Source organism: Amaranthus tricolor, chromosome 3, assembly GCF_026212465.1.
Source record: "Amaranthus tricolor cultivar Red isolate AtriRed21 chromosome 3, ASM2621246v1, whole genome shotgun sequence".
Lineage (NCBI taxonomy): Eukaryota > Viridiplantae > Streptophyta > Magnoliopsida > Caryophyllales > Amaranthaceae > Amaranthus > Amaranthus tricolor.
Genome location: NC_080049.1, coordinates 5,817,515 through 5,844,893, shown reverse-complemented (window position 1 = coordinate 5,844,893; position 27,379 = coordinate 5,817,515). Strand labels below are relative to the sequence as shown.

The window sequence follows — 27,379 nt, the reverse complement described above, 5'->3', positions numbered from 1 at the left end:
TTTTGAATGGGAGTAACTGTCACGCAGGGGGAAACCTTAGGTTGCGAGAGAGAGAAGCCTTACCTCTTAGAGAGAAGGGGAGAAAATTTAATTTAGGTCGGTTTTGAAAGATACATAAAGCCAAATTAGGTTAAAAAAACTATTTAAAAGTACATTAAAAAAATGAAAGACAAAGGCTTACACAATTACACTTACCTTGAGTTCTTGACAACAGGGTAAGTAATGAAATTCACTTTTTAAATGAATGTCTACGACAAGCAAAGCAATTACACTAGCACTAGGCCGCAGATAAACGATTAAAATTTTTGATCGGCCAAAAGGATATCGTCTTCTTCAACGGCCGGAAAAAAAACGTTATTCTTGAATCTTGATTTATATTTTTTTAAATTAGTTTTTCATTCTGATTTTTAAGGTTTTTAAGATGCAATTTTGTGTTTTAAAGACATATTTATGCTTTTTTTTCTTTTATATTAATTTATGTACGTAAAATTTTTTAGTTTTATTTTTTTACAACCTGGGCCTTGGCCTGTAAAGACATGTGTTTAAATTTGCCCTTGCATAAAGGTCAATGCAAAATAAGTGTTATTTTTGTCCTTATTGATGAAACGGAAAACTACTTACTAGCTATCGTAAGTGTATATATGCAATATAAGATCATTAAAAATAGTCGATGCACATCTATCAAATATAATCACACTTTTTTAAGACATAACTTATTTTTTATAGAAATATAACTACATATTTATTCGTGTCAAGCATGAGATCATAAATATTTTTTTACAAAATGATATTCTAATAATTTTTATACGTAATTTTTTTTGGCAAATAAAAATTTTATTATTTGCCAAAAACTAAAAGGTACAAAACTAAAATTGAGGTCTCGACCCTAACTGATTTTGCATCAGTATGGAATTCAAGCCCACCTTTTATGAAGAGTTCCCTTGGCCCCTTCTTCATTTGCATTTCAACGAGGGCAGCAGTAATAGACAAATTTATTTATTTATTTTTTTTAACTTAACAAGATTTTATTAATCCCAAACAGATAAAGTACAAGGCAGCAGCCCTCAAAAAAGCTAAAAACACCCAAAAACCATACAAAACCCAAACAAAAGCCAAACAACCGGCAACAAGAAAGATCAACTAATAAGAAAATTAACCATTTGACTCGTAGCACGACTAGCGATTCTAAATGTGATTGCTGTAGCTAAGCCGTCACTAAGGGAGCTGCTACCATGAAAATTCCTGAGATTCAGTTGAGTCCAAATCATATAAATCATTTACATCCAACATAAGCTCTTCTATCGATCGTTCTAGTTCTTCCTCTAACCACAATTACCAAAAATATCCAATTCCTCTTTAATGTCATGACCAAAGGAAATATTTATCAACACAAAAAACGAGACGGTCTTATTATGAGAACGTCAATTTAGGCCAGCCTAATTCGCACATGTAACAACATTTTCATTTTTGGGGCATTTATCAATTTTAAACTTAAAGGTATCAATTTTGAAAATTGATACCTTTAAGGTCAAAATTAATACCTTTAAGATCAAAATTGAAAAATACCCAAAAAAAATGGCCAGATTGTTACACCCGCAAATTGGACAAGTCCAAATTGACGGTTTCATTATGAGGCCGTCTCGTCCAAGACAAGTTGTATTATCAAAACGAGCAAAAAGCAAGTCTTTGACATCATTTGTGTACCGACAGTGATGAAAAATGTGATCATGGTTTCATCAACAGTCTCTCATGAAAGCCCATCTTTATTAATCTATCAAGTAGGCAATCTCGAATGTCCCACCAACCAAACACAAAATTTAGCTTTAGGGGAAACTAAAGAATTACAAGTTAAAGATTTGCAAGTCACCTTACCTTGAGAATGAATGAGCGAAGCATATTCCTTATTGATGCTAAATCTGTCCAAACAAACATCCTATGCCGGTCTAGATGATCCGAAAGCAAAGTCCTCTACCCGAGAATGAATATGAGCAACAAAATACTTCAACTTGAATGATTATTACAATTATTTAATCAAACCAAATCAATATTGTAAACTTGAAATTCTCAATTATTATTTTATATATATATATATATATATATATATATATATATATATATATATATATATATATATATATATATATATTAGGGTTCAAATCCAATATCTTAGATTAGAAACCTATTCAGTAATGGTAATCATAATTGCATAGAAACAAAACATATTCAATAAGGTAGAACAATAATTAAGGATGGAGCAATTATAAAGAACTAAATGAATAAAATGCTTAATCTTTTACAAAGAAACAACTTTTTGGAATTAGAACTAGAAAATTGTTAAAAACTAATTGTCCTCTTAAGAAAGTCTAAAAGTATCTATACAAAGCCTAATAAATACAACGTAAAAGAAATAAGTTATTTAAAAAATAAAAAAATAATTAAAAAAAATAAAAAAAAGTGCAGAGATTGATTTGTCTCAACCGAGATTGATCAGCCTCGACTGAGACTGTCAGTCGAGACTGATGAGAATTTCGTTCAAGAATCAAGACTAAAAATAATGAACCAATAACTTCTATGAAATGAGTCTCGACGAAGACCAAGTATAGTCTCAGTCGAGATTAAGTAATGTCATACAGTAGCTTTTATTCTGCTAGCTTTAATTTTATCAAATTGACTGTAGTCTCACTCCAGACTTCATAGATGTGACTAAGATTAACTCAGTCTCGCTCGATACTATGTAGAATCTCGTCCAAAGTCTTTCATATGACTACAAAGCTTCACTTAAATGCAAATCCATAGGCCTCCGAAAGTTATCACATTATAGCTTGGTGGACTCAAGTAGGTTCGAAATGATCAAACATCTAGCTCAATACATCGAAAATAGACCATAGATGCAAAAATAGGCACAAATGAGACTGAGTACCTAAGCCCGGTTGATTCCCATCACTTCCAACTGTTTGGAAATACTTCACATGTGAGACAAGATCTCAAATCGATAAAATAATGGATTGTTGAGTTGCATATATATTGGGTGAGCTAATCCTCCTACTACCATATGGTTTTGGGAAATAATAAACTTCACCAAGTGTATGTGCAAGTCAACGCCAAAGTGAGATTATGAGACGAATTGTCATTTGGTTGAGTTGGTTCCTTGATATTCGAGTCAATGGTTCAATCAAAAATAAAAAATGATAGGTTCGAAAAGAATGGCGTTCCTACCATCATTGATTACTCCCACATGCGAACTTGATGGGGGTGTTGGGCTGGTTTATCCCACATCGACAAATTAAAGATGGTGTGCACACTTTATAATCTATTGCAGACCTTGTTCCCATTGCCATATGGTTTTGAGATAATATATATCTCCTTGGCTTATAAAGTGTGTGCACCTCGTGTCTTCCTGTTAACGTGCAGACATTCACAATAAGTCCATTCAAATTTAACACTTATAAATATCTCACATTAATTTACTTTGGCGAGATGCTTATTATTGTAACACATTGGCTAATTTTAACTGTTAGATTATACACAAAATAGTTTGTTTAAAATTGATGATTAACTAATATATCATACTATACTCCCTTCGTGGTTTTCTAGCTCCCCACATATTTACCAACTTATTTACTTTGATCCATCCTATATACTTGGAAATATTTTAATTTTGGCTAACGTTACCATTATTTTCTATAATTCCTAACCTCATATATATATATATATATATATATATATATATATATATATATATATATATATATATATATATATATATATATATATATATATATATATATATATATATACTTAAAGTGGTGAAAACTGAAAACCAGACAGTGGTATACATATTGTGGCAAAAGGAGTACATATTATCTTATAGGGTGTATATATTTTTTGTGAAGAAAAAAGTTAAGATTATTTACAAAAATGGCATCTGAATATGTACCCCTTTTAAGCATATATGTACACTATTTAGCAAATGTCTAATTATTTACAAAACTGTCACCCAAATATGTACTCCATTTGAGTTTTTATGTACCCCTGTGTGTTGTGCGACAGCGGAAGCAAAGATCGAAAACAATAATGAAACAATAAAGATTCAAACAAACAATAAAGAAAATCACACCGAGAAATTAACGTGGTTCACTATCAACGTGATAGCTACATCCACCGGCACCGAGAATAAACTTTTCACTATAAACCGGGAGATTAAAGATGAACACGAGAAACCACAACAATGGCTCTCCAAGCTTTTTCTCTCTTAGTTTTCCTCACTTTGTGTTTTGCATTGCATCCTATTCTAATTCTAATTACATGGGGCCTTTATATAATATACCTCATAATAATAAAAAGAAATTAGGGTTAAGAAAATACAAAAAACCGTCAATAACTAAGAGTAACCGGCCAAAAACGTGCCAAGAAACCGCCATTACGCGAGCCGTGTAACTGAGACAGAACCTACTCCGCGCCCCACGGAGTTCACTCTGTTCGAGTCACCACATTTCAGCACTGTGTTTAGTTTTCACCATTTTAATTGGTTTTCACATGATCCAAATCCTATATACAATATATATATATATTAACTTTTTATAATTTTTAGAAGCGTATAATTCAGTATATAAATGATCAAAATAACACATTGAATTTCATAAAAAGTTAAATATACGTGCGTGCGTGTGTATACCTATATATAAGGCTACTTCGACAAAGCAAATAGGTAAGCTTTTTTATTTCGTTTAATCAAAACACGAATTTTGATCATTATTTCTTCTTGTCACCCACAGGCAATGCACACGATTTACAGATTGGGCACACATTCTTCAGGAGCAGCCATTTCTTCAAGCAATCTACATGATACTCATGTCCACACTTCAGACTTCCAAGCTTATCATCATGTTCATATTCGTCCTGCAATTCGAAAACCCGTAAACAATGAATAAAAAATGCTCATTCTAGTTTACAAGGCTAAAGTAACATTTACTAGTAATAACCAGAATGGACCATCTGAAAAAGATTTTGTTGGATCCCCCCTCTATCTTAATTCTTTTCTAAACACATGGCCCTGGTAGTTATATGCTAATTTATATCACAAAGAACCCAAAAAGAAAAAAAGGATAAGTTGTGGAAACAGAATAGAAATTTACCAAGCAAATAGTACATGATTCATTGTTTTGATCAGTACATGGCAGGTCCTCCAGATTGATAGTAGGTGCATTAAACTTAAAACGTCTGATTTTTAGATGAGATGATATGTCGTCCTCAAACAACCCAGTATTTACATTTCCTATTTGTTCACTCAAAGCAAGAAGATCCTGCATTAAAAGAAAAAGTGTTATTATATGATTATTTTCAATGCACATACAAGAACACATCTATGACTGCAATGACCAGTGATAGATGTGATAAAGATTAATATCAAATACTCACTTCATAAGACATGTTGTCAATGTCTAAACGCATCTGCCTATGATGATCAATAAAGCTCTCTACATCATAGTCCACTTCATAAGAGGTGGGAAATTCAAGAAGTGCAACTCTCTGCAAGCAATAGACAGTCATCAACATTATAAACAAATAACTTTTAGCTAGAATAAAATTCATAGAATAAATTATAGCACAAAAATTAATTGTAAATGATAAATTATTAACATTTTAATGATGGAGAGACATCAGACATCCTACATTAAAGCATATATCTAAATAGGGTTCATTGTAGTACTCATTTACAATTTACACAGTTGCATTTCTATAGAACCCAGAGCAATAAAGAACAAATTTCTGAAGAGGAACTTACATCTACTAGAAGATTCCTCAAACGAGGAAGATCACGCCGTCTTGAAGCTGCATCAGGCGCAAGACTTCTTCCTTGAGAACGATAAATTCTAAGGCCAGTTGGTCGGCTTGCTTGTTCTGTATTATGTTGCAATATAGATGATACATCATGCTGCATACCATCATTTGGTGAGAATCTACTAGGAGCTCCCGAAAAAAGAGGATAGCAAGTGACACCATCACCTCTCACATCTTGCATATTATGCAGTGGAAGAAAATTGTGATGTTGTTGAACAGGGGGGGAGTGCAAGAAACTTGTAGAGCCTCCATGTATATTGTTCACTTGATGAATCATGAAAGCAAAAGTTAACTTCAGAAATCATAACTATATATTGAATTCCATATAGCTAAAAATGAAAGGAAAAGAAAAATAAAACTTCTTCGCTTTTTACCACGAATATCTCAAAAATTCACCTTATAGTCTCTAAAATCTCAAATGTAACTGAAAAATTAAAAATTTTGTCTGTTGTCTACATCATTGCGTGTGCATTCTATGACCATGTGTTAACTTTGCAAATCATAACTATATATTGCATTCCAAATAATAATTAAAAAACTACTGCACCAGCAGCTCAAGAATTCACACCTTGAAATTCAACTAACAAAAAAGGAAAACTCTAAATACAAAGTCTAACCGAGAATTTTCAAATATTGTGTGAAAGTATATATTGTCTAAGTCATTGTGTAAATATCCCCACTCTTCTCTATCTCTTCTTTAAGAAAATCTTCCATTTTGATGGGTGTGTTATCATAATAATATCAACTAAAATAATAATATTACCTTGAAAATAAGAAAAAATGGGAGGTCCATTCCGCGGCAAACCGCCAATATTGGATGGATGGAAGGACTGAGCTCCAATATCTCCTTGAAGATAATGATTGTAGTTTTGTGCCATATGTAGGCCATGACCTCTATAATCAGGCAAGGGGGCTGGAGCTTCGGAAGCAAGCCCATAATGAAAATGATAGCAAGCCATAGGAGTAGCTGGAGAACTACTAGGTCCAGCAGAAACACCAAAATGTTGAAAATTTCCAAGGCTGCCCTCAGTACCTTTTCTCTTGCACAACTCTCTAACACCTTCATTTAAATGGAAAACATTCCCTCCATAATTGCTTGAAGATGGTAAATGGTCCACAAATCTATGGTTAAGTGGAACGGGAAACACCCTAGGTCCAGAGGATAGATCCATGTATACATTGAAGAGGTCATGCTGATTTGTTGCAGGACGAGTAGGTGGAGTATACTGTGTCGTCGCATAAAAAGCTGGCCTAACAACATGCTCAGGAAAATGATGGATATCATAGTTGTTCATACTACCAGTTGGAGGTAAAACCTGATTTGCATGAGACTGGACAAAATTAGATGTGCTTCCCAAAAGAATGCAGGGTTCAGGTTGGAGATGATTCTGAACTTGCTGTCCATTTGCTGAATCAAGAACTTGGTGGCTACTACACCACATATCACTTTCATTCATGTTCGACCAATGAAGTTATTACAATTGCTATAACTGTTCGACACGAGAGAAAAAAAATAACATGTCAGCCAAATTTTACACATTACAGTTGAAGGACTTAATAAATAATCAGAAAAATAACACTTCTTAGCTATAATGTAATATAAAACCATGGCAATCTTGTTAAGTTATCAATCAATTCGTCCATATTCAAATTATTTTGAAGAGTGTAAATAGTACTTGCTTTATAAAATTCCAGTAATTTAATATATAAGATATGCAACTACCCTTAATCCTTAAGCTTGCAATGCAACTTCATAACTTAGATTGACCCAAATATACACAATAAGGGAATCAAACTAAATCTTCAAAGTTCAAAATACACTCTAACCTAAATCAACAAGATCGCATAGTTATGATTAAAAGGTTCAAATCATTGTCACATGATTGACTAATCTCCTTGCGAATCGCGAATAAAAAAAAAGGCGACTTGTTGTCGGTTTTGGGCTATTTTACAGTCATTTTGAGCGAATCGCGAATCCAATAAAATATTTAACTGGCAATCATGTTACACTAGTTCAAATAAACTTTCAAAAGGTGATTAGGTCCTCCAACTATGAATTATAACCTAAGCTATTGTTAACGCAAGTGCCAATAGTTTTAACAATAACGTTAACTTTAATCATATTATCGAACATGATTTATCATGTACATTGGAGGAGGATGGTGAAGGTGGGACGAGTGTGAGTGGATTAAGATTTGGAACGATTGATGAAGTGATAAACGTGGGGCGTTTGAGGCTTCACTAAGTGTGTAGGAATTATGCCTTGAACAAAGTAAGGCATGGGAAAGAGGTTGTTCGCTCGAGGCAACAAGTAAAATGAAGTCAGTGGTGCCACAAGGGCTTGCTTGTTCGAGTACAATAATGCCTCGTTCGAGCAGCATGATCAGAGACCAACAAAAGCTTTCTGAACTATGTACTTGTTCGAGCACTTTAATGCCTTGTTCGAGCACATTGCCTAAGATGTTATTTTGGACTGTTCAATGCACGGTTTAAGGCATTGAAAGGATGTACTGTGGGGCAATTAATCTAAGAATAATGGTGGGTATTATTTCTATGTTTATTACTTGGTTTATTGTTGATGTTTAATATGCATTAAGAGGGTATTTTATTGCTAAGATTAATGTTCATAATGCAAATGCCAAAACACTTAATAATGATGATAAATTCAGCCACTTAATCGAACATGCCTTAGGTTGTACTTTGAAGAGGAACGTTGAGGATGTGTCGTATGTGAGTGAATTAAGGTTTGGAACGATCGATGAGGTGCTTGATGTGAGGCAAATGAGACTTCACTAAAGGGTGAAACCATACCTTGAACAAGGCTAGGCATGGTATGAAGGTTGCTCGAACAAGGCAACACGAAAACAAAGTCAGAAGTGGGCCAGAGAGGTGCTCGTTCAAGGCACTAAAGTGCTCGTTCAAGCACATTGAGCTGCATCAAACAGTGAGTTCTGAACTGAGTGCTCGTTCGAGCACTTCGCCTAGAATTCTTTTTGGGACGTTTGAACTATGGTATGGCATTGATAGAGCATAGTATTCCTTGTTTAATTGCTATGTTTATTGTTGGTTATTATCATACTTATTGTGATGGTTAATGTTGATGTTTATTGTGTGGATTAATGGTGAATAATGATGTGGTTCTTGAATGATGTATATTTCCTCTATAAAAGGATACATCATTCATGGAACAAATCACCACAAATACACATATTAAGAGTAGTCTATTGCATTTTTAGAAACTTGAGAGTGTTCTTACTTAACTCTAGCATTTGTGATTTTGAAAGAATTATTCTCAAGATAAGGTGAGGTTTATTACACTTCTATTGCTGAATCATTTATAATAAAACTACATTTGCGAAGGAAGTATCCAAGATACCTCAATAAACACTTGTATTCATTTTTCATTTGATTTTCATCTTGTTTTTCATTATTGAACCTCTTTAAGGCTTGCATTTTGATTGGTATTAGAGCGGGAGTGCGTCTTGGGCTATTTGGTGAGAAAGTGAGGTTAAAAAAACAAGAAAACCATCATGAGTGAAGGGGGAAAATTCTGTATTAACTGTTTGATGGGAAAATCAATTTCGTAATATAAAAAAGCTTCATAAAGAATTATTTGGTGAAACAAGGGATCGATGATGCACTATTGAAGGAAAGACCAAATAATGTAGAAGAGGCAAAATGGACACAAATGAGGAAGAAGGCGGTAAGCACAATCCGAATTGTCATTGCACCCGAAATCAAGTATCACTGCTTGAAAAAGACCAATCCCTGTAAGCTGTCGGGAAAATTACATACGGTGTATGCTTCCAAATCCATATAATAAACTTTGCTTAAGGTGGGAGTTGTATCAACTCATGAAGGATGAGGATACAACAATGCAAGACCACATTAACACATTTAACAAGTTGATGTGCCAATTGTTGAATGCAAATGAGAAATTGACGGATGAGGGGCAAGCCTTACTCCTATTGGCTTCACTTTCCAAGGACTATTAAAACATAGTCCAAACATTGCTCATAGGTAGGGATTCTATCACTCTTGGTCAGCATAGGCGGGGTTGAGAGAGAATGATAAATTCATGGTGAGAAGAGATAGGGAAGAAAAGAAGAGTGTTGGGGATGGCTTGTTTAGTGAGGGTTCTAATAGAGGGAAAACAAAGGAAAAGGGATATCAAGGAAGGGGAAAGTCTCATGGGAGGGGTGACCTTAGTGACAAAGAGTGTCACTATTGTAAGAAGAAGGCGCACATACAAACGATGTGCAAGGAATTTAAAGAGAACCTTAAAAGGATGAAAAGCTTAAAGGATGGTGGGAGAAATGAGAATGAGAGTAGCGAGAGTGCCGCTCTAGGCTTTGTTGGTGATGATGACTATGATGGGGCTCTATCAGTTGATGGGGAGTGATTCATAATAAGGGATGGGTAATAGACTACAGTTGCTCATTTCACATTTGTTGTGAAAAAGAAAAATTTACTAAGCTTAGTTATGGTGATAATGGCCTTGTTACTTTACCAAATGATGAAAAGGTGAAAGCAGAAGGTCTTAGTGAGGTTGAAATTGAGACACATAGAGGGGTTAAAGAGAAGACTTGGTGATGTAATATATGTACCTAAGTTTGAGAGGGACCTTATTTTATTGGGTAGATTAGATAGTAAGGGATGCACTTTCAAAGCAAGTGGAGGGGTCTTGAAAGTCATTAAAGGGAGCCTTGTGCTTATCAAGGTTAAAAGGAGTAAGAGGAACTTATACAAGTCAGTTGTGGTAGCCTAGACCACAAAGGTGTTGATGATGGTGTGTTTGGGTCAAAGAGAGTTACTTTTGAGGATGATAAGAGTTTTGGACTGGGGGGAGATTGTTAATGCAAGTGCTAAAAAACTTAATAACGATGATAAATTCAGCCACTTAATCGAACATGCCTTAGCTTGTACTTTTGAGAGGAACGTTGAGGATCTGTCGTATGTGAGTGAAATAAGGTTTGGAACGATCGATGAGAAGCTTAATGTGAGGCAAATGAGGCCATGCTTTCAACAAGGCAAGGCATGGTATGAAGGTTGCTCGAACAAGGCAACACAAAAACAAAGTCAGAAGTGGGCTGGAGAGGTGTGCTCCTATCGTTCGAGCACATTGAGCTGCATCAAACAGTGGGTTCTAAACTAAGTGCTCGTTGGAGCACATGGGGTGCCCGTTCAAGCACTTTGCCTAGGATTCTTTTTGGGACATTTGAGCTACAGTATGGCATTGATGGAGCATAGTATTCCTTGTTTGATTGCTATGTTTATTGTTGGTTATTGTCATACTTATAGTGATGGTTAATGTTAATGTTTATTGTGTGGATTAATAGTGAGTAATGATGTGGTTCTTGAATGACGTATTCTTTCGCTATGAATGGATACATAATGCATAGAACAAATCACCACAAACACGCATATTGAGAGCAGTCTATTGCATCGTTAGAAACTTGAGAGTGTTCTTACATTGTTCGAACATTGTGATCTTGAGAGAATTCTTCTCAAGATAAGGTGACGTTTATTATACTTGTATTGTAGAATCATTTATAATAAAACTACGTTTGAGGGGAGGTATCCAAGATATCTCAATAAACACTTGTATTAATTATTCATTTGATTTTCATCTTGTTTTTCATTGTTGAACCTCTTTAAGGCATACATTTCAAATGTATGTTAATTGTAGGATGTTAATTGTGCTTTGATGGTGCATTGAGTGTGGTTCTAAGAATGATGCTTTTCTTCCTCTATAAAAGGGAGCATCATTCATAGAACAAAGCACCACAAACACATATTGTTGAGAGAGCTATTCTTTGCTGAAACTTGAGAGTGTTCTTCATAGAATTAGCATTTTGTGATCTTGAGAGAACTGTTCTCAAGATAAGGGAAGGTTTATTATACTTGCATTATTGAATCATTTATAGTAAAACCACATTTGAGGAGGGGTATCTAAGATACCTCATAAAAAATTGTGTTCATCTTTGTTCATTGTTTTCATTTTGTTTTTCATTGATGAACCTCGTTGAGGCTTTCATTTCAATTGGTATCAGAGCGGGGAGTGCGTCTTGGGCTATTTGGTGTGAGAAAGTGAGGTTAAAAGAACAAGAAAAACATCATGAGTGAAGGGGGAAAATTCTGTATTCAATTGTTTAATGGAAAAATCAATTTTGCAATATGGAAAAGCTCCGTGGAGAATTATTTGATGCAACAAGGCATCGATGTTGCGCTATTAAAGGAGAGACCAAATAATGTAGAAGAAGCAAAATGGACACAAATGAGGAAAAAGGTGATTAGCACAATCCGACTTGTCATTGCACCCGAAATCAACTCATAAACTAATAAACTTTTCTTGAGGTTAGAGTTGTATCAACTCATGAAGGATGAAGATATAACAATGCAAGACCACATTAACACATTCAACAAGTTGGTGTGCCAATTGTTGAATGCGGATGAAAAATTGACGGATGAGGAGCAAGCCTTACTCCTATTGGCTTCACTTCCCAAGGACTACAGAAACATAGTCCAAACATTGCTCACAGGTAGGGATTCTATCACTATTAATCAAGCATTGGCGACGTTGAGAGAAAATAATAGCTTCATGGTGAGAAAAGAGGGGGAAGAAAAAAAGAGTGTTTGGGATGGCTTGTATAGTGAGGGTTCTAATAGAGGGAGAACAACCAAAGAAAAGGGATATCAAGGAAGGGGTAAGTCTCATGGGAAGGGTGGCCATAGTGACAAAGAGTGTTACTATTGTAAAAAGAAAGGGCACATACAAATAATGTGCAAGGAATTTAAAGAGGACCTTATGAGAATGAAAAGCTTAAGGGATAGGGGAAGACATGAGAGTGAGAGTAGCGGGAGTGCCGCTCTAGGATTTGTTGGTGATGATGACTATGATGGGGCTCTATTAATTGATGGGGGAGTGGTTCATAGTAAGGGATGGATAATAGACTTTGGTTTCTCGTTTAACATTTGTTGTGAAAAGGAAAATTTTACTAAGCTTAGTTATGGTGATAATGGCCTCGTTACTTTACCAAATGATGAAGAGGTGAAAGTAAAAGGTATTGAAGAGGTGTCAAAAAAAAATGGTGATGTAAGGTTTGTGCCTAAGTTTGAGAGGAACGTTATTTTATTGGTTAGGTTAGATAGTAAGGGATGCACTTTTAAAGCAAGTGGAGGGTTTTTGAAAGTCATTAGAGGGAGCCTTGTGCTTATGAAAGGTTTAAGGAGTAAGAGGAATTTGTATGAGTTAGAAGTTGGGTGTGGTAGCCAAGGCCACAAAAGTTTTGATGGTGATGTGTTCGAGTCAAAGAGAGTTATATTTGAGAATGATAAGAGTATTGGACTTAAGGGGATGATTGTTAAAACAAGTGCCAATAATCTTAACAATGATGTTAAATTTTAATCATATTATCAAACATGCTTTATCATGTACATTGGAGGAGGATGGTGAAGTTGCGACGAGTGTGAGTGGATTAAGATTTGGAACGATACATGAAGTGATAAACGTTGGGTGTTTGAGGCTTCACTAAGTGTGTAGAAACCATACCTTGAACGAGGCAAGGCATGGGAATGAGGTTGCTCGCTCAAGGCAACAAGTAAAATGAAGTCAGTGGTGCCGCAGGGGGCTGCTCGTTCAAGCACAATAGTGCCTCGTTCAAGCAGCATGATCAGAGACCAACTGAAGCTTTCTGAACTATGTGCTTGTTTGAGCACTTTAATGCCTTGTTCGAGCACATTGCCTAGGATGCTACTTTGGACTGTTCAATGCACGGTTTAAGGCATTGAAAGGTGTATTGTGCGGCAATTAATCTAGGAATAATAGTAGGCATTATTTCTATGTTTATTACTAGGTTTATTGTTGATGTTTAATATGCGTTAAGAGGGTGTCTCATTGCTAAGATTAATGTATATTAATTGTAGGGTGTTAATTGTGCTTTGATGGTGCATTGAGTGTGGTTCTAAGAATGATGCTTTCCTTCCTCTATAAAAGGGAGCATCATTCATAGAACAAAGCACCACAAACACATATTGTTGAGATAACTATTCTTTGTTGAAATTTGAGAGTGCTCTTCATAGAATTAGCATTTTGTGATCTTGAGAGAATTGTTCTCAAGATAAGGGGAGGTTTGGTATACCTGCATTGTTGAATCATTTATAACAAAACTACATTTGAGGGAAAGATATCCAAGATACCTCATAAACACTTATGTTCATCTTTGTTTAATGTTTTCATTTTGTTTTTTAATGTTGAACCTCGCTGAGGCTTTCATTTCAGCTATATTGTTTAACCATATTATTGAACTAAGCTGCAAATAACATTAACATTTATCAAATACAAAAATTCATGCATTAATTTTGTAACTTTTTCCATCTTATTATCATATATTTGATTGAATAAGATGCATATAATTTACCAATTATTTTATTTTATAAAATAAAATAAATACATAAGTCATCGCTCAACATTACATCAATATTAAGGGAAAAAATAAAAATTTATGAAAAAAATTTAAAAAAAATGCAGAATATAAGCTAAGAAATTATAACGATAAAAACAAAAGTAGATTTTACCTTGGTATCATACAATAAATCAAAAACAAAAGTTAATAACTTTGATTTTTGATGAGAATTACAGTCGGCAAACAATTAAATTCCTGCAAATCAAAAATATCCCATTAGATTAACCCAAAAAATTAAAGCTCGTAACATGAAGTTTAAAGGGAAATTAACCCAGAAAATCAAATTGAAAAAAACAACAATTAATCTTAAAAATGGAGGGTATAATTAAATAAAAATAGATGAAAAAAAGAAATAAAATCTATGATCAAAATTGAAATTGGAATCCTTTTTGAAGCAATTGATGGAAAATAAAAAGGACCTAGTTGATAAAAAAAGAAGAAAAACAGAAAAAACACACCAAAAATTAATTGATGGGCAAAAATTGGATGATCCTTGACGATGAAAAAGAAAAAGAGAAAGAAGAGAGAAGAAAAGAGGGAAGGTTAACAATGTTCGGTTTCAACTTATCGCTTTTTGTGAAGATTCCCTCAATTTTATTTATTTTTCAAAAATAATATTAAACGTTGTATATATAAAACATATTTTGGAAATCAATTATTAGATTTATTGAATATTGGAAACTGTAATAATATAATAAAAAATAATCGTTCATAAGAATTTAACAACTTAGTATTTAAGCTAAAAATCCTGTATTTTTATGGAAATTAAAATCTCCGATTTTTTGGAAACAAAAATTCTTTTTTTTAAATCAAATCCTATAAATTGTAGTCATACAAAATAAAATAATTACTCCGTGAAATTTATATCATTAAGGAATAGTTTTAGAGATTAGTATATATTTATATATGTAGACGTATATATATTATATATGAGTATGCGTTTTAATTATAATTGTAATGAAACGATTGATGATTTTCTAGATACGTAACTACTGCGAAGATGTCATTTAACCATGGTGAAAGCCAGACTTATGAGTATTTCAAAAGAAAAGCTTTGCTACCATAATGTAGAGCGATCACTAGAAACACTTTTTAAAGCTGCACAATTAAATTATATGAACAAAAGTATTATGAATCAGTAGAAAAATTTTAATCTTTCAATTGATGGGTTACCCTAACAATCGATATTTGGTTTGTTCCCCACATTTGGATCCTTAATGTATATAACAGCACAGCGGCTAGACCATAATTGGCTTATTCAAAAAACATTATCGCCTTTGAGTTAATGTCCGAAAAACATGCTGAATATAACATAAAATGTAGATTAATAGAGATATGTAAAAAATGGTACTTACTAGATAAGATATTCTCCTGTTCTGTAGATAACGTGATCACAAACACTGAATGCATTGAATTTTTGTATGAAGAACTTGCTTTTCAGTTTCATCCTAAGTGGTAGATATTACATATACAATGTTGTGCTCATGTAATTAACTTATGTTGCCAAGTAGGTATTAAAAAATTAGGTAATTGTAAAAGTCCATTAGAAACGTGATTAAGTGGCTTAGATCAGGACAATTAAAGAAGAGATACAAACAATTATGTGACCACTATCGACTTAAAAAGGATATTGCTCACTAGATACTACGACATGCTAGGGCTCGACTCATTATCTTTTAAAAAAGGCTATTAAATATCGTGTTGTTATAACACAAGTATAATGAATGTACGGATAAAGGTATAAGCAGAAACATGGAAACTAGTTATAAGTGTACACAAGATATTTTCATGTGTACGAAACAACGTCTACCTAGTAGTAAGTGAATGCATTATCATTTTTTACCAACTATAGGGGTACACAAAGTATTTTATATATTTTTTATTTTTATATTATATTTAAAGCAAAAAAAATCGCATCGATGCTCCCAACCCGAGAGTTGAACCACTAGGAACCGCCTCCTGAACCACTTGGAACCGAAACCTGAAACGGAACCCAAAAGTCCGAATCAAGTTTCAATTTTTAGGAACTGAAGCCGGATGAGACTGGAATCGAAACTTGCCCAACTCGGACTGTGGCCAATACTACATGGAATGATTTGGATGTAAAATGAATTTTCCTATTTTATTCATTTTCAACACTTCCAAAACAACTATCAAACAACCCCTTGCTTATTTTGAGATCTTTTGAGTTACGATCAAGTTATCCCGGATTTCGTCTCTTGATTAATTATTGCAGCCTTGAATGATTTGACAACTGAAAACTTTCAACAATTAAAAATTTATATTTCAAGAGTTAGGTTTGAAGTTGAAGGGAAGAGAAGATAGCGTTAAAAGAGAAGATGAAAATGGCATCCTTTAAAACTTTAAACAATTCAATTTTTACAGCAAAATTACTCATGAGAACGATGCTATATTAGAGTTCGAACAATGTGTTTCAAACTCTAATATTGCCAAGATCGAATGTATGAGGATCATGTTCGGTGTGTAGTATCTCTTATATTATCAAAGGAGTTCAAAGAACTCTCAAATATGGAGAATTACAATAGAGAAGAGATATAGGCTAGTGTTTGGCTTGGGGTGTATTTTGTGGATGATTACTATGTGTGAATGATAGCTCTCTATTTATAGGAGAGATCTCACTAAATAACATTAAGTACATTAAAACTATGAATAAATGATAATAAAACATCCCCAAGAACTTGAAGAGTCAAAAACAGCATTCTATGAGCATCAGAGACATCGCTCGACCAAAGTAGAGGCTCGCTCGGTCGAGCGACCTGGTCGAGCGGGCTACAAGAAGTTTCTGGTTACATTCTGTCTGTTCGCTCGACCCATTCTGAAGCTCGCTCGATCGAGCGAGCTGGTCGAGCGACACTTCAGTGAGCTTCTGACAGTTTTGCTCGACTTTGCATTGTAAAGCATCTTGAATTAAACCTTTACACTTCTTCATTAAGTCCCATAACTCCCATGATTAACTCATTAATTCATACTTTAATCATCATCATAAACCACAAATATTAAGACAAAACTTAACACACCCATTAATGACATACTTATGGGATTCCATCCCAAGAGTCACCACATGAATGCACCCATCAAATGTGCACTCAAGTCACGCCATTCATAACAACTCACATAATTTAATTTTTACTAATTTCTCCACAATAATTTTAATCTATAAAGCCTACCAATGAAGAAATAGAACTATAATGTGTCAGACTTTCAACAAAAATTTTTCCCTCTTATTTTTATGCTAATGTAGCAGATGAATTTGCAGTAAAAATTATTTCTAATATAGTACGCACAGAAGAAGATTTGGTAAGCATTATTATTTTCAAATTACTTATAGGGATGGCACTGGGTTGGATTCGGCTCGAATTATACATACTCCGATTTTGCTCCAGATAATAGTCGGACTTCTTTTTCAGTCCACCTCCACTCGGAATCGGATTATGCATACTCCAAATTTGCCCCGACTCGGACTCTCAGACCTTCAACGGAGTCGGATGCGGAATCGAATTATTATCAAATTTTATTGTTGTGATATTGTACTAATGATTTTAAAGCATACAAAATTAACATAATATATTTTTCAATACAATTTAACAAAAAAATATGTAATTTGAATTCAAGTTTAATAAGAGAAATAGTCCTACTACTACAATTTAACAAAATAAAAAATGTTGATTGATTAATCTAAATAAAAATACCAAGTAGTTTTTCAAAATCGAAAATTACAATTAGTATGAGAGAGAGCTTGAATTAGTTTCGTCTAGAGTTTTAAAGGAAACAAAATATTGGGTAAAAGTCAATTTCAAAGTCGATTTCCTTTAGGATCGGAATCGGGTCGCAGTGTCGGATATTTAATAAGGTCAAATTCCGGTCCGTCTCTAATTCATACTTAGATAGTAAAGTCGAAGTCAGAGTCTGATAACTTTTCCCTCGGACTTGAATCGGATTATTTTCCTCGGATCGTGTCGGACTAGGATCAGATTCGGACTGAATTGCCATCCCTAATTACTTACATCGGTAAAAGAGAATAACATCTTGAACTTGATATAGCTAAATAGAACGTACCAAATTTGTAAACCAATATTATTTTTCAATATTATTTTCAATATTATTCTTGAAATAAAGAAAATAATTGCTTGATATAGAAAAATTATTTTTCAAAATTATGTACCAGGCTACCAGCTATAAAATAATTATATCTTCATAATTATACTGATATGCAAATTCATGTCATTGACTTATCTACTTCACATTCCTATTTGCTTTAAAAAGTAGTTTTATAATTGAATGGGTAAATTCACCTATAAGTAATTATTTTAAATTTGTATGAACGGTAATATTTTTTCAAGATCTTTAAAATGAGACTGAATTTGTAATATTTTTTACTCTTTTCAAAAACTGTTCAAAAAAATCATTCAATTATTTAAAAACATTAAGCTTTATCATAAAAAAATAAATTTATTGGAATTTATTAGAAAATTAAATTAAATTAAATTAATTCATGAAAATATAGTTATTAAAAAATTAATATAAGATCTCACTTGACTGTATTTTAGCTAAAAGAAGTTGAACACTGACCTTTGGCCACATTTCCCTACATTCATGTGATCATGTCATTGTTACCTGCCTATTTTCTATTCCTATTTGCGTTAAAAATATTAGTTTTATTTAATAAATGGGTAATTTCACCAATAAATAATTTTTTAAAAAATAATTATACAAAAGGTAAAAAAATTTCAAGATCTTTAAAATGATACCAAATTTGTAACATTTTTAACTCTTTTTAAAAATAATTCAAAAAAATTCAATTATTCAAAAAAAATTAAGCTTTATCATAAAAAAATAAATTTATTTGATTTATTAAAAAATTAAATTAAATTTATTCATGAAAAAATAGTTATTAATAAATAAATATTAGATTTCACTTGAGTATATTTTTACTAAAAGAGGTCGAAGAGTGACCTATTGCTGCATTTTCCTAAATTCATGTGATCATGTCATTGCTACCTGCCTATTTTCTATTTCTATTTGCTTAAAAAATTATCTTTATTTAATAAATGGGTAATTTCACCTATAAATAATTTTGTTAAAAAAAATGATAAGAACGGTAATATTTTTTCAACCAAATGAGATCAAATTCGTAATATTTTTGACTCTTTTCAAAAGAAATTCAAAAAAAAAATTATTCAAAAAAATTAAGCTTTATTAGAAAAACATAAATTTATTTTAATTTATTAAAAAATTTACGGTAAATTTATTCATAAAATATAGTTGTGAAAAAATAAATATTAGATCTCACTTAAATATGCTTTAGCTAAAAGAGATCAAAGAGAGACTTGTTGTCCGTTGAACAACCAATCGATAAGAATACAGTGACATAGTCTGAAAACTGGGATAAAGTGACATGAATTTGCATCACACTTCATAATTTCAGTGACATGCAATTGCAAACTACTTATCTACTTTCTATTTGCTTAAATAAAGTAGTTCTATTTACTATATGAATTATTTCATCTAAAAATATTTATTTTAAATAAAAAATTGCACAAACGGTTTTTTTTTCAAGATCTTTAAAATGAGGCCAACTTTGTAACTTTTTTGACTCTTTTCAAAAAAATTGAAAAAATCTTTCAATTATTCAAAAAAAAAAAATAATTAAGCTTTATTAAAATAAATCATTTTAAATTTATTTTAAAATTGTGAATTAGTTTTAATCATTTAATTATTGTAACGAATTTAAGTTATTCATAATACATTTTTATACCATTTATTATTTTCATAATTTTATTGAAAAGAAATTTTAAATATTCAAAATGATTATATATATATATATATATATATATATATATATATATATATATATATATATATATATATATATATATATATAATCTTTAAAACACTAACAAATAACCTTCTTTGTAATTTTTAAAGTAAATAATATTTAAAACAAATATTTATACAAGTATAAAATTAACTCAAAACTTTTTTTCCAATTTTCGTGCATAACACGGGTATCTATTTAGTTTTTAATTAAACATGAATGATCTCAACTACGACAGGTGCTTGCTATAAATATACTAAAGTAACCTCTTATCTATACAACAAGTCATTTTTCGTAAAAGAATAAATAAGTAAATGCAAAATTAAATTATAAAAAAATTGAAAATCGAAAATTGAAAATTGAAACTATTTTTATTTGGTGTTGAGGTTAGACATGGTTACACATGGAAGGAGTTAATACCGAAGAGGCTAAAAGGTGTGAATAATAGAACAAGAGAGAGAAATAATCCTCATTATTGACTCCGGAGTAGCTAGGGCAAATATTTACTCTTAAGATAAAGGGTACTTCCATAATTATTTGGCAAATTATTAATTAAGACTGTCTTACCATGAGACAGTTTAATATGGACTAATTTAATTCTAATTTATTAACAAAATTTAACAAAAAAAACAATTTAGGTTTAGTTTTTAATTCTAATTTATTTGGCTGCTTGTATGGGCTCGTCTCACTGTGAGACAATCTCATACAAGACTTACTATTACTATTTTCTCTCAATCCAAACGGATTCTAAGTCGAACCCAACAATTATCGAAAGTTAGAAATAAGTAAGCATTTTTTACAAAAAAAATTCATAAATAAGCTTCGGTTAAACTTACATTCAAAATTAAGCGCCTCCAGCCCAGTGCTAAGGATTGATTTTTATTTGCTGTTACTAATAGCGGCCTATTATTAAAGCTGAGTCAAATAAAGTCAGCTTAACAATTGTCCGTTGTTACTAACAGTGGACCATTAACATCAAAATTTAACAACAGTCAACAAAAGTCAAAGCAAACGCCCCCTGTTAGTAACAGCGGCCGATTACTTGACTAAATTTTATTGACTCAGCTTAAGTAATGGCCCGCTATTAATAACAAAACTTATTTTTTACTTTTTTTTTCATCTAAATTTGCTTATTAATTTCAAATTTTTTTCATTGTCTTAAAACTTGCAAGTTGCAACAAGCCAACAATATAGAGCCCATAGAAAAAGATAACTAGAAAGTGCATTAATCAAGAGCGAAATTCATGAAATTTATTACATGTAAATATGTATCATTCTCCCTTATTTACTTTAGATCATTTAGAAGAAAAAGTTTAAATATTATAATCTTAAATTATGTAAAATAAGTAGAACATAGTAGTAATGTAATGCTACAAGTAAAGGTGTTCATTCGGATTATCGAATTGATTTCAAATCAAATATTTTGATTCAGTTCAAAATCAAATCTTATTTTCACATTAATTTTTACGTGATTTTAACATCATTTTCAAGTCGAGTTAAATCAAATTTAATTATTAGGTCAGTTAAATATTAGATCCTTAAATCTATTTTACAAGTTTTGCACTTTGTCACTTTCATCACAGTTCTAGCAACAGTAAACCAACTTTTGAGTTATATCAAATCCATTAAATACGACATTTAAAGCGTATAGGAAATCATGACAATGTTCAATTTAATGAGGACACTGACATGATTGAGGCTTGAGCATGTCTCAATACTCAATAATAGTAGAAAGGATCAGACTACTATCAACAGTTAACAACATTAAATAACTACTACTCTTTCAAATCTTTAGTTCACAAGTTTCTTCGCTGTGTTTTAGTTGCTTATTTATGAAGTATATTAGGATTTTGCTCAAAAATTAAAAAATATAACTGTAACTCCTCAAAAATGAGTGTGGAAGTTAATATTTTCTCCGTGTTAAAATACTTACACCAAACATATTTTTGCGCAATCCAATGTGTTTGTTGGATTGTTTATATTTAAAACTATATATAACTAAAAATTATAAAAATTTAATATTTATGGAACGGAGGAAGTAATAGAAAATAAGGCGGTGAATAAATATTTATAGTTTTTTTTGCTAAAAATAGTATTTAATATAGTAAGAATTTAAAACGATTAAATAACAAAGTATAACAAGTATAATAAAACGAAGAAAATAGATACAATATTATTTTAAAAATAGAATCTTTCTGTTTTTTTATTTAGAAAAGAAATTTTAAATACGATTTTCTTAAAGATTAAACATATACCTATGTGATCATGTACGTCAAATTTATCTTAAAGCATAGTTTATACTATATACTAGTTTTTATAATTTTTAATATATAATACATAATTATACATATTAATTCTAAAAATTATATAAAAATTAAAATTAACAAACAAACACAATTTTTTTAATTCAGTGCCCTTACATGTGGAATAGCAATGATCCATCACTATACAAAAGCCTATTGACAAGGACATACTTACAACTTATTTGATAGAAAAAGTAAATATAGAATATGATGGTAGAAGGCAAAAAAGAAGCTGGAATAAATATAGAGGCAAATGTGACTCCTTGGTTTTAATGTTTCTTATTTTAATGATGAAAGCCACATGAATGGTAAGTACTTCTATAAAATAATTAGAAAATTTAATTTTAATTTTGTCCAAACTTAAAGTCCCCAATAAACTAAAGTTCCCATACACCTAACAAAAATTCAAAGGTGCATAAAGGGTGCTGGGCAAGCAAGGAAGATTTTGATCAATATAAAAGTGTACCAAAGGAGCCTTGAAATATGCCTTGAATGAGGCAACGCACAAGGGGAAGGATGCTCGAACGAAGCACAAAACAGCAGCAGTAAGACAGAGGCTTCTGAAGGCACCGCTTGACCCGGTCGAGTGGCATATGTCTCAATCAAGCAGGCTTCAACAGGCTAGATGCGTGTTTATGTTTCATGGGCCATTTGCTTGGGGATCAAGTCCTACTTGCCCTAGGGTATTCTAAACATATGAGGGCTATATATATGGTGCTAAATCAGGTTTAGAAGCATGGGAATGAGGCTAATATACAAGAGAAGTTAGGGTTAGAATACCACAAGAGTTTTCTTCTTTAATGTATTAGTTTATAGGTGATATCCATTGTTGAAGAATCACTATCTTGAGAGCTTGTTCACAAGTGTATTGTTTATCGTTGTATTATTGAGTATATTAATGAAAGTAATCATTTTTTGAAGGGCAGATATCCTTAAATTGATCATTTACAGTTTTAAAGTGATCACTTTTAATAATTGTAGAGTAATCCCTTAAAGTGATCACTTATTCTTAAAGTGATAAATTAGAGAAATAGACTAATTATGGACTTGTCGGCCTTCTGGTGAAACAACCTCATACAATACTTGCTCTTAATTTTATCCTAATTATGTCACCCAAATTTGAACTTTTTCCCTAAATAATGCTTTTGGCATAAATATTTCCCATTTTGCATTGAGGAAAAAATTTAATTCCCTGAGTACTGTCCACGTAGGACAACCAACCTAATTATTTTTTTACTTTTTTTTTTGCATAATCTAATTTTATATGTTAAGCTTAGATTTTACACCCATAGACTTGAATTAGATTATTTATTTTGTATGCATATTAGGTGTTTGGTGAAATGCTTCAATGAAAATTTCATCAATTTGTTAGCTTAATTTAACGTGATTAGCATATATTTATGTTATTAGTTTTTCTATACTTAAATTGAATAATACTCCCTCCGTTCTTTTAAGTTTGTCCACCTTACTATAACGGGTAATTTCAAAAGTTTATCCACTTTAGAATACTTTCCATTTTGGAAATCTTTTTTCCCTAATATACCCTCATATCTCTCTCTCACTCCCTTATTTCTCTAGTATATTCACTCTCTCACTCATTTTTTTGTTCTTTGAATTTTGTTTTATTTTAATTTTCTCTCTCATGCTTCCAATACAATCATTACTTTACACCACTATCTAATTAAAATAATACCCACTACAATAAAAGATTCTGTTTTTCTTAATAAGTATTAAAAACTCAAATTGAACAAACTTAAAAAAACGGAAGGAGTATTATTAGTGTTGTCTTCAAGTAAGTTAATTAGTGTTGGTCATTGATAATTCACTTATTCATGCTTGTATACCAAAAAGTGTTTGTGGCATGATGTTAGTAACATGCTTGTGTGTGCAGAAATGGATCATTTTCTCGTTAAAGTGTATTGGGGTGGGGAAATTAGTCATAAGGAGGCCGATGTGGCGTATAATGGTGGATTAAATTCAGTCATGTTATCCATTGTCAAAACATACAACTTTTGAGGTGTTTCTTACCAAAGTGTATGATGTTATTGGTTGTGATCGTAACTCTTATGAATTTAAAATGGAGATGAAATATCCTGTAACGGGAAAAAATGTGTTAGTTTCGGTTAGGAATGATGAAAGCATAAGTGCTCTTGCTTATGCGGCATCCTAAGCCCTTGGAACGGCAATGGAGGTGTATGTTGAATTGGTTCCAAAACTGGGTAATGCGAGGGAAGCCATGTGTAGCATGGAACTTCCAGAATCAGGTCCTAGTGTAAGCCATGATACATTTACAGAAATGTTAACAAACCCAAATTACGTTAATGAGCATTTAGATGAGTTTACTTTTCCAACTCATTCATGTGCCATTGGTTGTGGTGCAATGCACACCTTCTCCACGACTCACTTGGGTAGGCGTAATGCCAATGAGGTTGACTCTTTAGATAAGGAGAATGAGCATATTGATTCTAATTCAGAGGAGGATGATGAAAAAAGAGAAGCTCTAGATGCAGCGATTAGAGATGGTGCTCCATCTCATGAATGGCTTAGAATTGATGAGGTTGATCAAACATTGATTGATGCATGGATGACCAGGAATAATGACAGCTCCATGACTGAAAATGGTGACTTCGGGATAGGGCAAGAGTTTAACTCGTTAGACCACCTTAAGAAGAATGTTAAAGCATGGGCAATATCTAACAATAGAAACTTCCGTGTAATTGAGTCGGAGCCTTTAAAGTATGTTATACAATCTACTAATGCGGAGGAGAAAGGTTGTGAATGGAGGACGCAAGCTATCATGAGCGCTACTAGAACATTTAAGGTTGTGCGATATAAGGTCATAAACAAGATTGCTCAGGGCATTACAGTGATGACCATCCCTTCCTTACTTCTGATTTTGTTGCTGATCTCATCGTGGATATGATAAGAGTTGATCCAGCTTTCAAGGTGAAGTCAATTGTTAATTTTGTTAACACTAAATACGGATTCGTTATACCATACAAGAGAGCTTAGTTGGCCAAAAATAAGGCTATAACCAAAGTCTTTGGGGATTGGGATAAGTCTTTTGAAGAGTTTTCAAAGTACCTGCAGGCGTTAATGCAATATAATAGAGGAACAATGGTGCATTGGGAAGTCAAACCAACAATGGATCCTACAGAGTTATTTTTCAAAGAATTCTTTGGGCTTTTGGATCATCAATTAAGGGTTTTTCCTACTGTCGATCCCTTATCTCCATAGATGGGACACATTTGTATGGAAAGTACAAAGGCACACTTATAATCGCTATAGCGGTAGATGCAAACTCTTAGTTGTTCCCACTTGCCTTTGCCATTGTTGAGGGAGAAAGCAACGACACATGGAGTTGGTTTTTGGATTGTATAAGGCAGTATGTCACTAAAAGAGATGGCTTATGTGTCATATCTAATCGTCACAAAGGAATTTTACATGCAATGAACAGAGTTTGAAAAGGGTGGGAAGAGCCATATGCATTCCATCGATTTTGTAATCGACATCTTGCTTCAGATGTCCATAAGAAGTTCAAGAAAATAGCAGTCAAAAACTTATTTGGAAAAGCTTCTGAACAGACAAAGATTTGAAAATATAATTTCTATATGAATCGCCTTAAAGAGTATGATGAGGAAGCATATAAGTATTTAGTCGACGGTTCTATTCCTAAGCGTCAATGGACTTTGCTTCATGATGGTGGCCATCGATATGGAGTGAAAACTACAAACATGTCTGAAGTGTTCAATGGCGTAATGAAGGGGGCAAGGTGTCTCCCAATCATTTCATTAGTTAGGATGACATTCTATCGGCTTAACGAATACTTTGCAACAAAGAGGAATTTAGGGAGAAAGAGATTAGAAAATGGACATGTTTATGCCAAGAATCCAACTGATATGATTGATAAGAACATTGAAAAAGCTCACTTTCATGATGTTAGGATATATGACACAGTACGTGGAATATTTGAGGTCACCACTGGTCATGGCAATAGGGTAGCAAGAAAAAGTGGAAAATGTTACATGGTTGACCTCACAGCTACATCATGCTTTTGTCAAAAATCAACCATATTCAAGTTACCATGCTCACATGTTCTTGCAGTATGTCAAGCTCGTAACATTTCATATGATGCTTTTGTGGACCCTTCGTTTCGAACTACAGAATACGTATCCACATATAAGAAGACCTTTATGCATGTTCCAGACATGTTCAGCTGTGCTCCTTGGAATGGTCCAACTGTTGTTCCAGATCCATCAACTAAATGTAGAAAGCGATCAACCAAGATAAGGAACAAAATGGATGCATCGATGACGCGTCCTCGGAACACTTGTGGCATTTGTGGATTTAGTGGTCATAATAGAAAAACATGTCCTCGTAGGGATAGTCAAAGCTCAACTAGGTATGTTTTTTACTTGTATACTAGTTTGTCATTATGTTCAATCTGATAATAATGTATATATATAACAGGAATAATGACGATGTCGGGCCTAGTTGATCCATCAGTACTTACGCTTCAAACGAACCATCGAAGCTTAGGTGCGTGGGAGGGCTCCACTTCCCAGTCGGTTACTCACCAGCACTATCAGGCGAGTACGTTGGATTGGCAGGTCGATGACAGAGTTTTATAGTTAATTAAGTTAGCAGGTTTTACTTATATTCATAGGTTGTTAGGTAGGGGTTTGGAGCTCGATCGAGCTCTTATCACTGCTTTAGTGGAGAGGTGGAGACCGGAGACTAATACATTCCACCTTACGGTTGGCGAGGCAACAATTACTTTACAAGATGTCACAGTTATACTAGGACTGCCGGTTGAAGGACTAGCAGTCATTGATCATGGAGAGGGACATTGGCCAGCCTTAGTTCTTGAGCTTTTAGGGATTTTGCCAGAAAACCCTCAAGACCGCACGGAGACAAAGATCATCACTGGATCC

The 27,379-nt window shown here is 32.8% G+C and overlaps 1 protein-coding gene across 1 annotated transcript; it reads right to left on the bottom strand.

Moving 5' to 3' along the window:
- Positions 1-4,566: 4,566 nt before the first annotated feature.
- On the bottom strand, positions 4,567-14,896 carry LOC130807258 (uncharacterized). The gene is made up of 7 exons (XM_057672414.1): positions 14,765-14,896; positions 14,419-14,501; positions 6,605-7,331; positions 5,786-6,105; positions 5,419-5,529; positions 5,136-5,303; positions 4,567-4,899 (listed from the first exon to the last, which is right to left on the bottom strand). Exons 3-7 carry the CDS (start codon positions 7,296-7,298, stop codon positions 4,753-4,755), a joined length of 1,440 nt encoding a protein of 479 aa, XP_057528397.1. The 5' UTR covers positions 7,299-7,331; positions 14,419-14,501; positions 14,765-14,896; the 3' UTR covers positions 4,567-4,752.
- Positions 14,897-27,379: the final 12,483 nt, after the last annotated feature.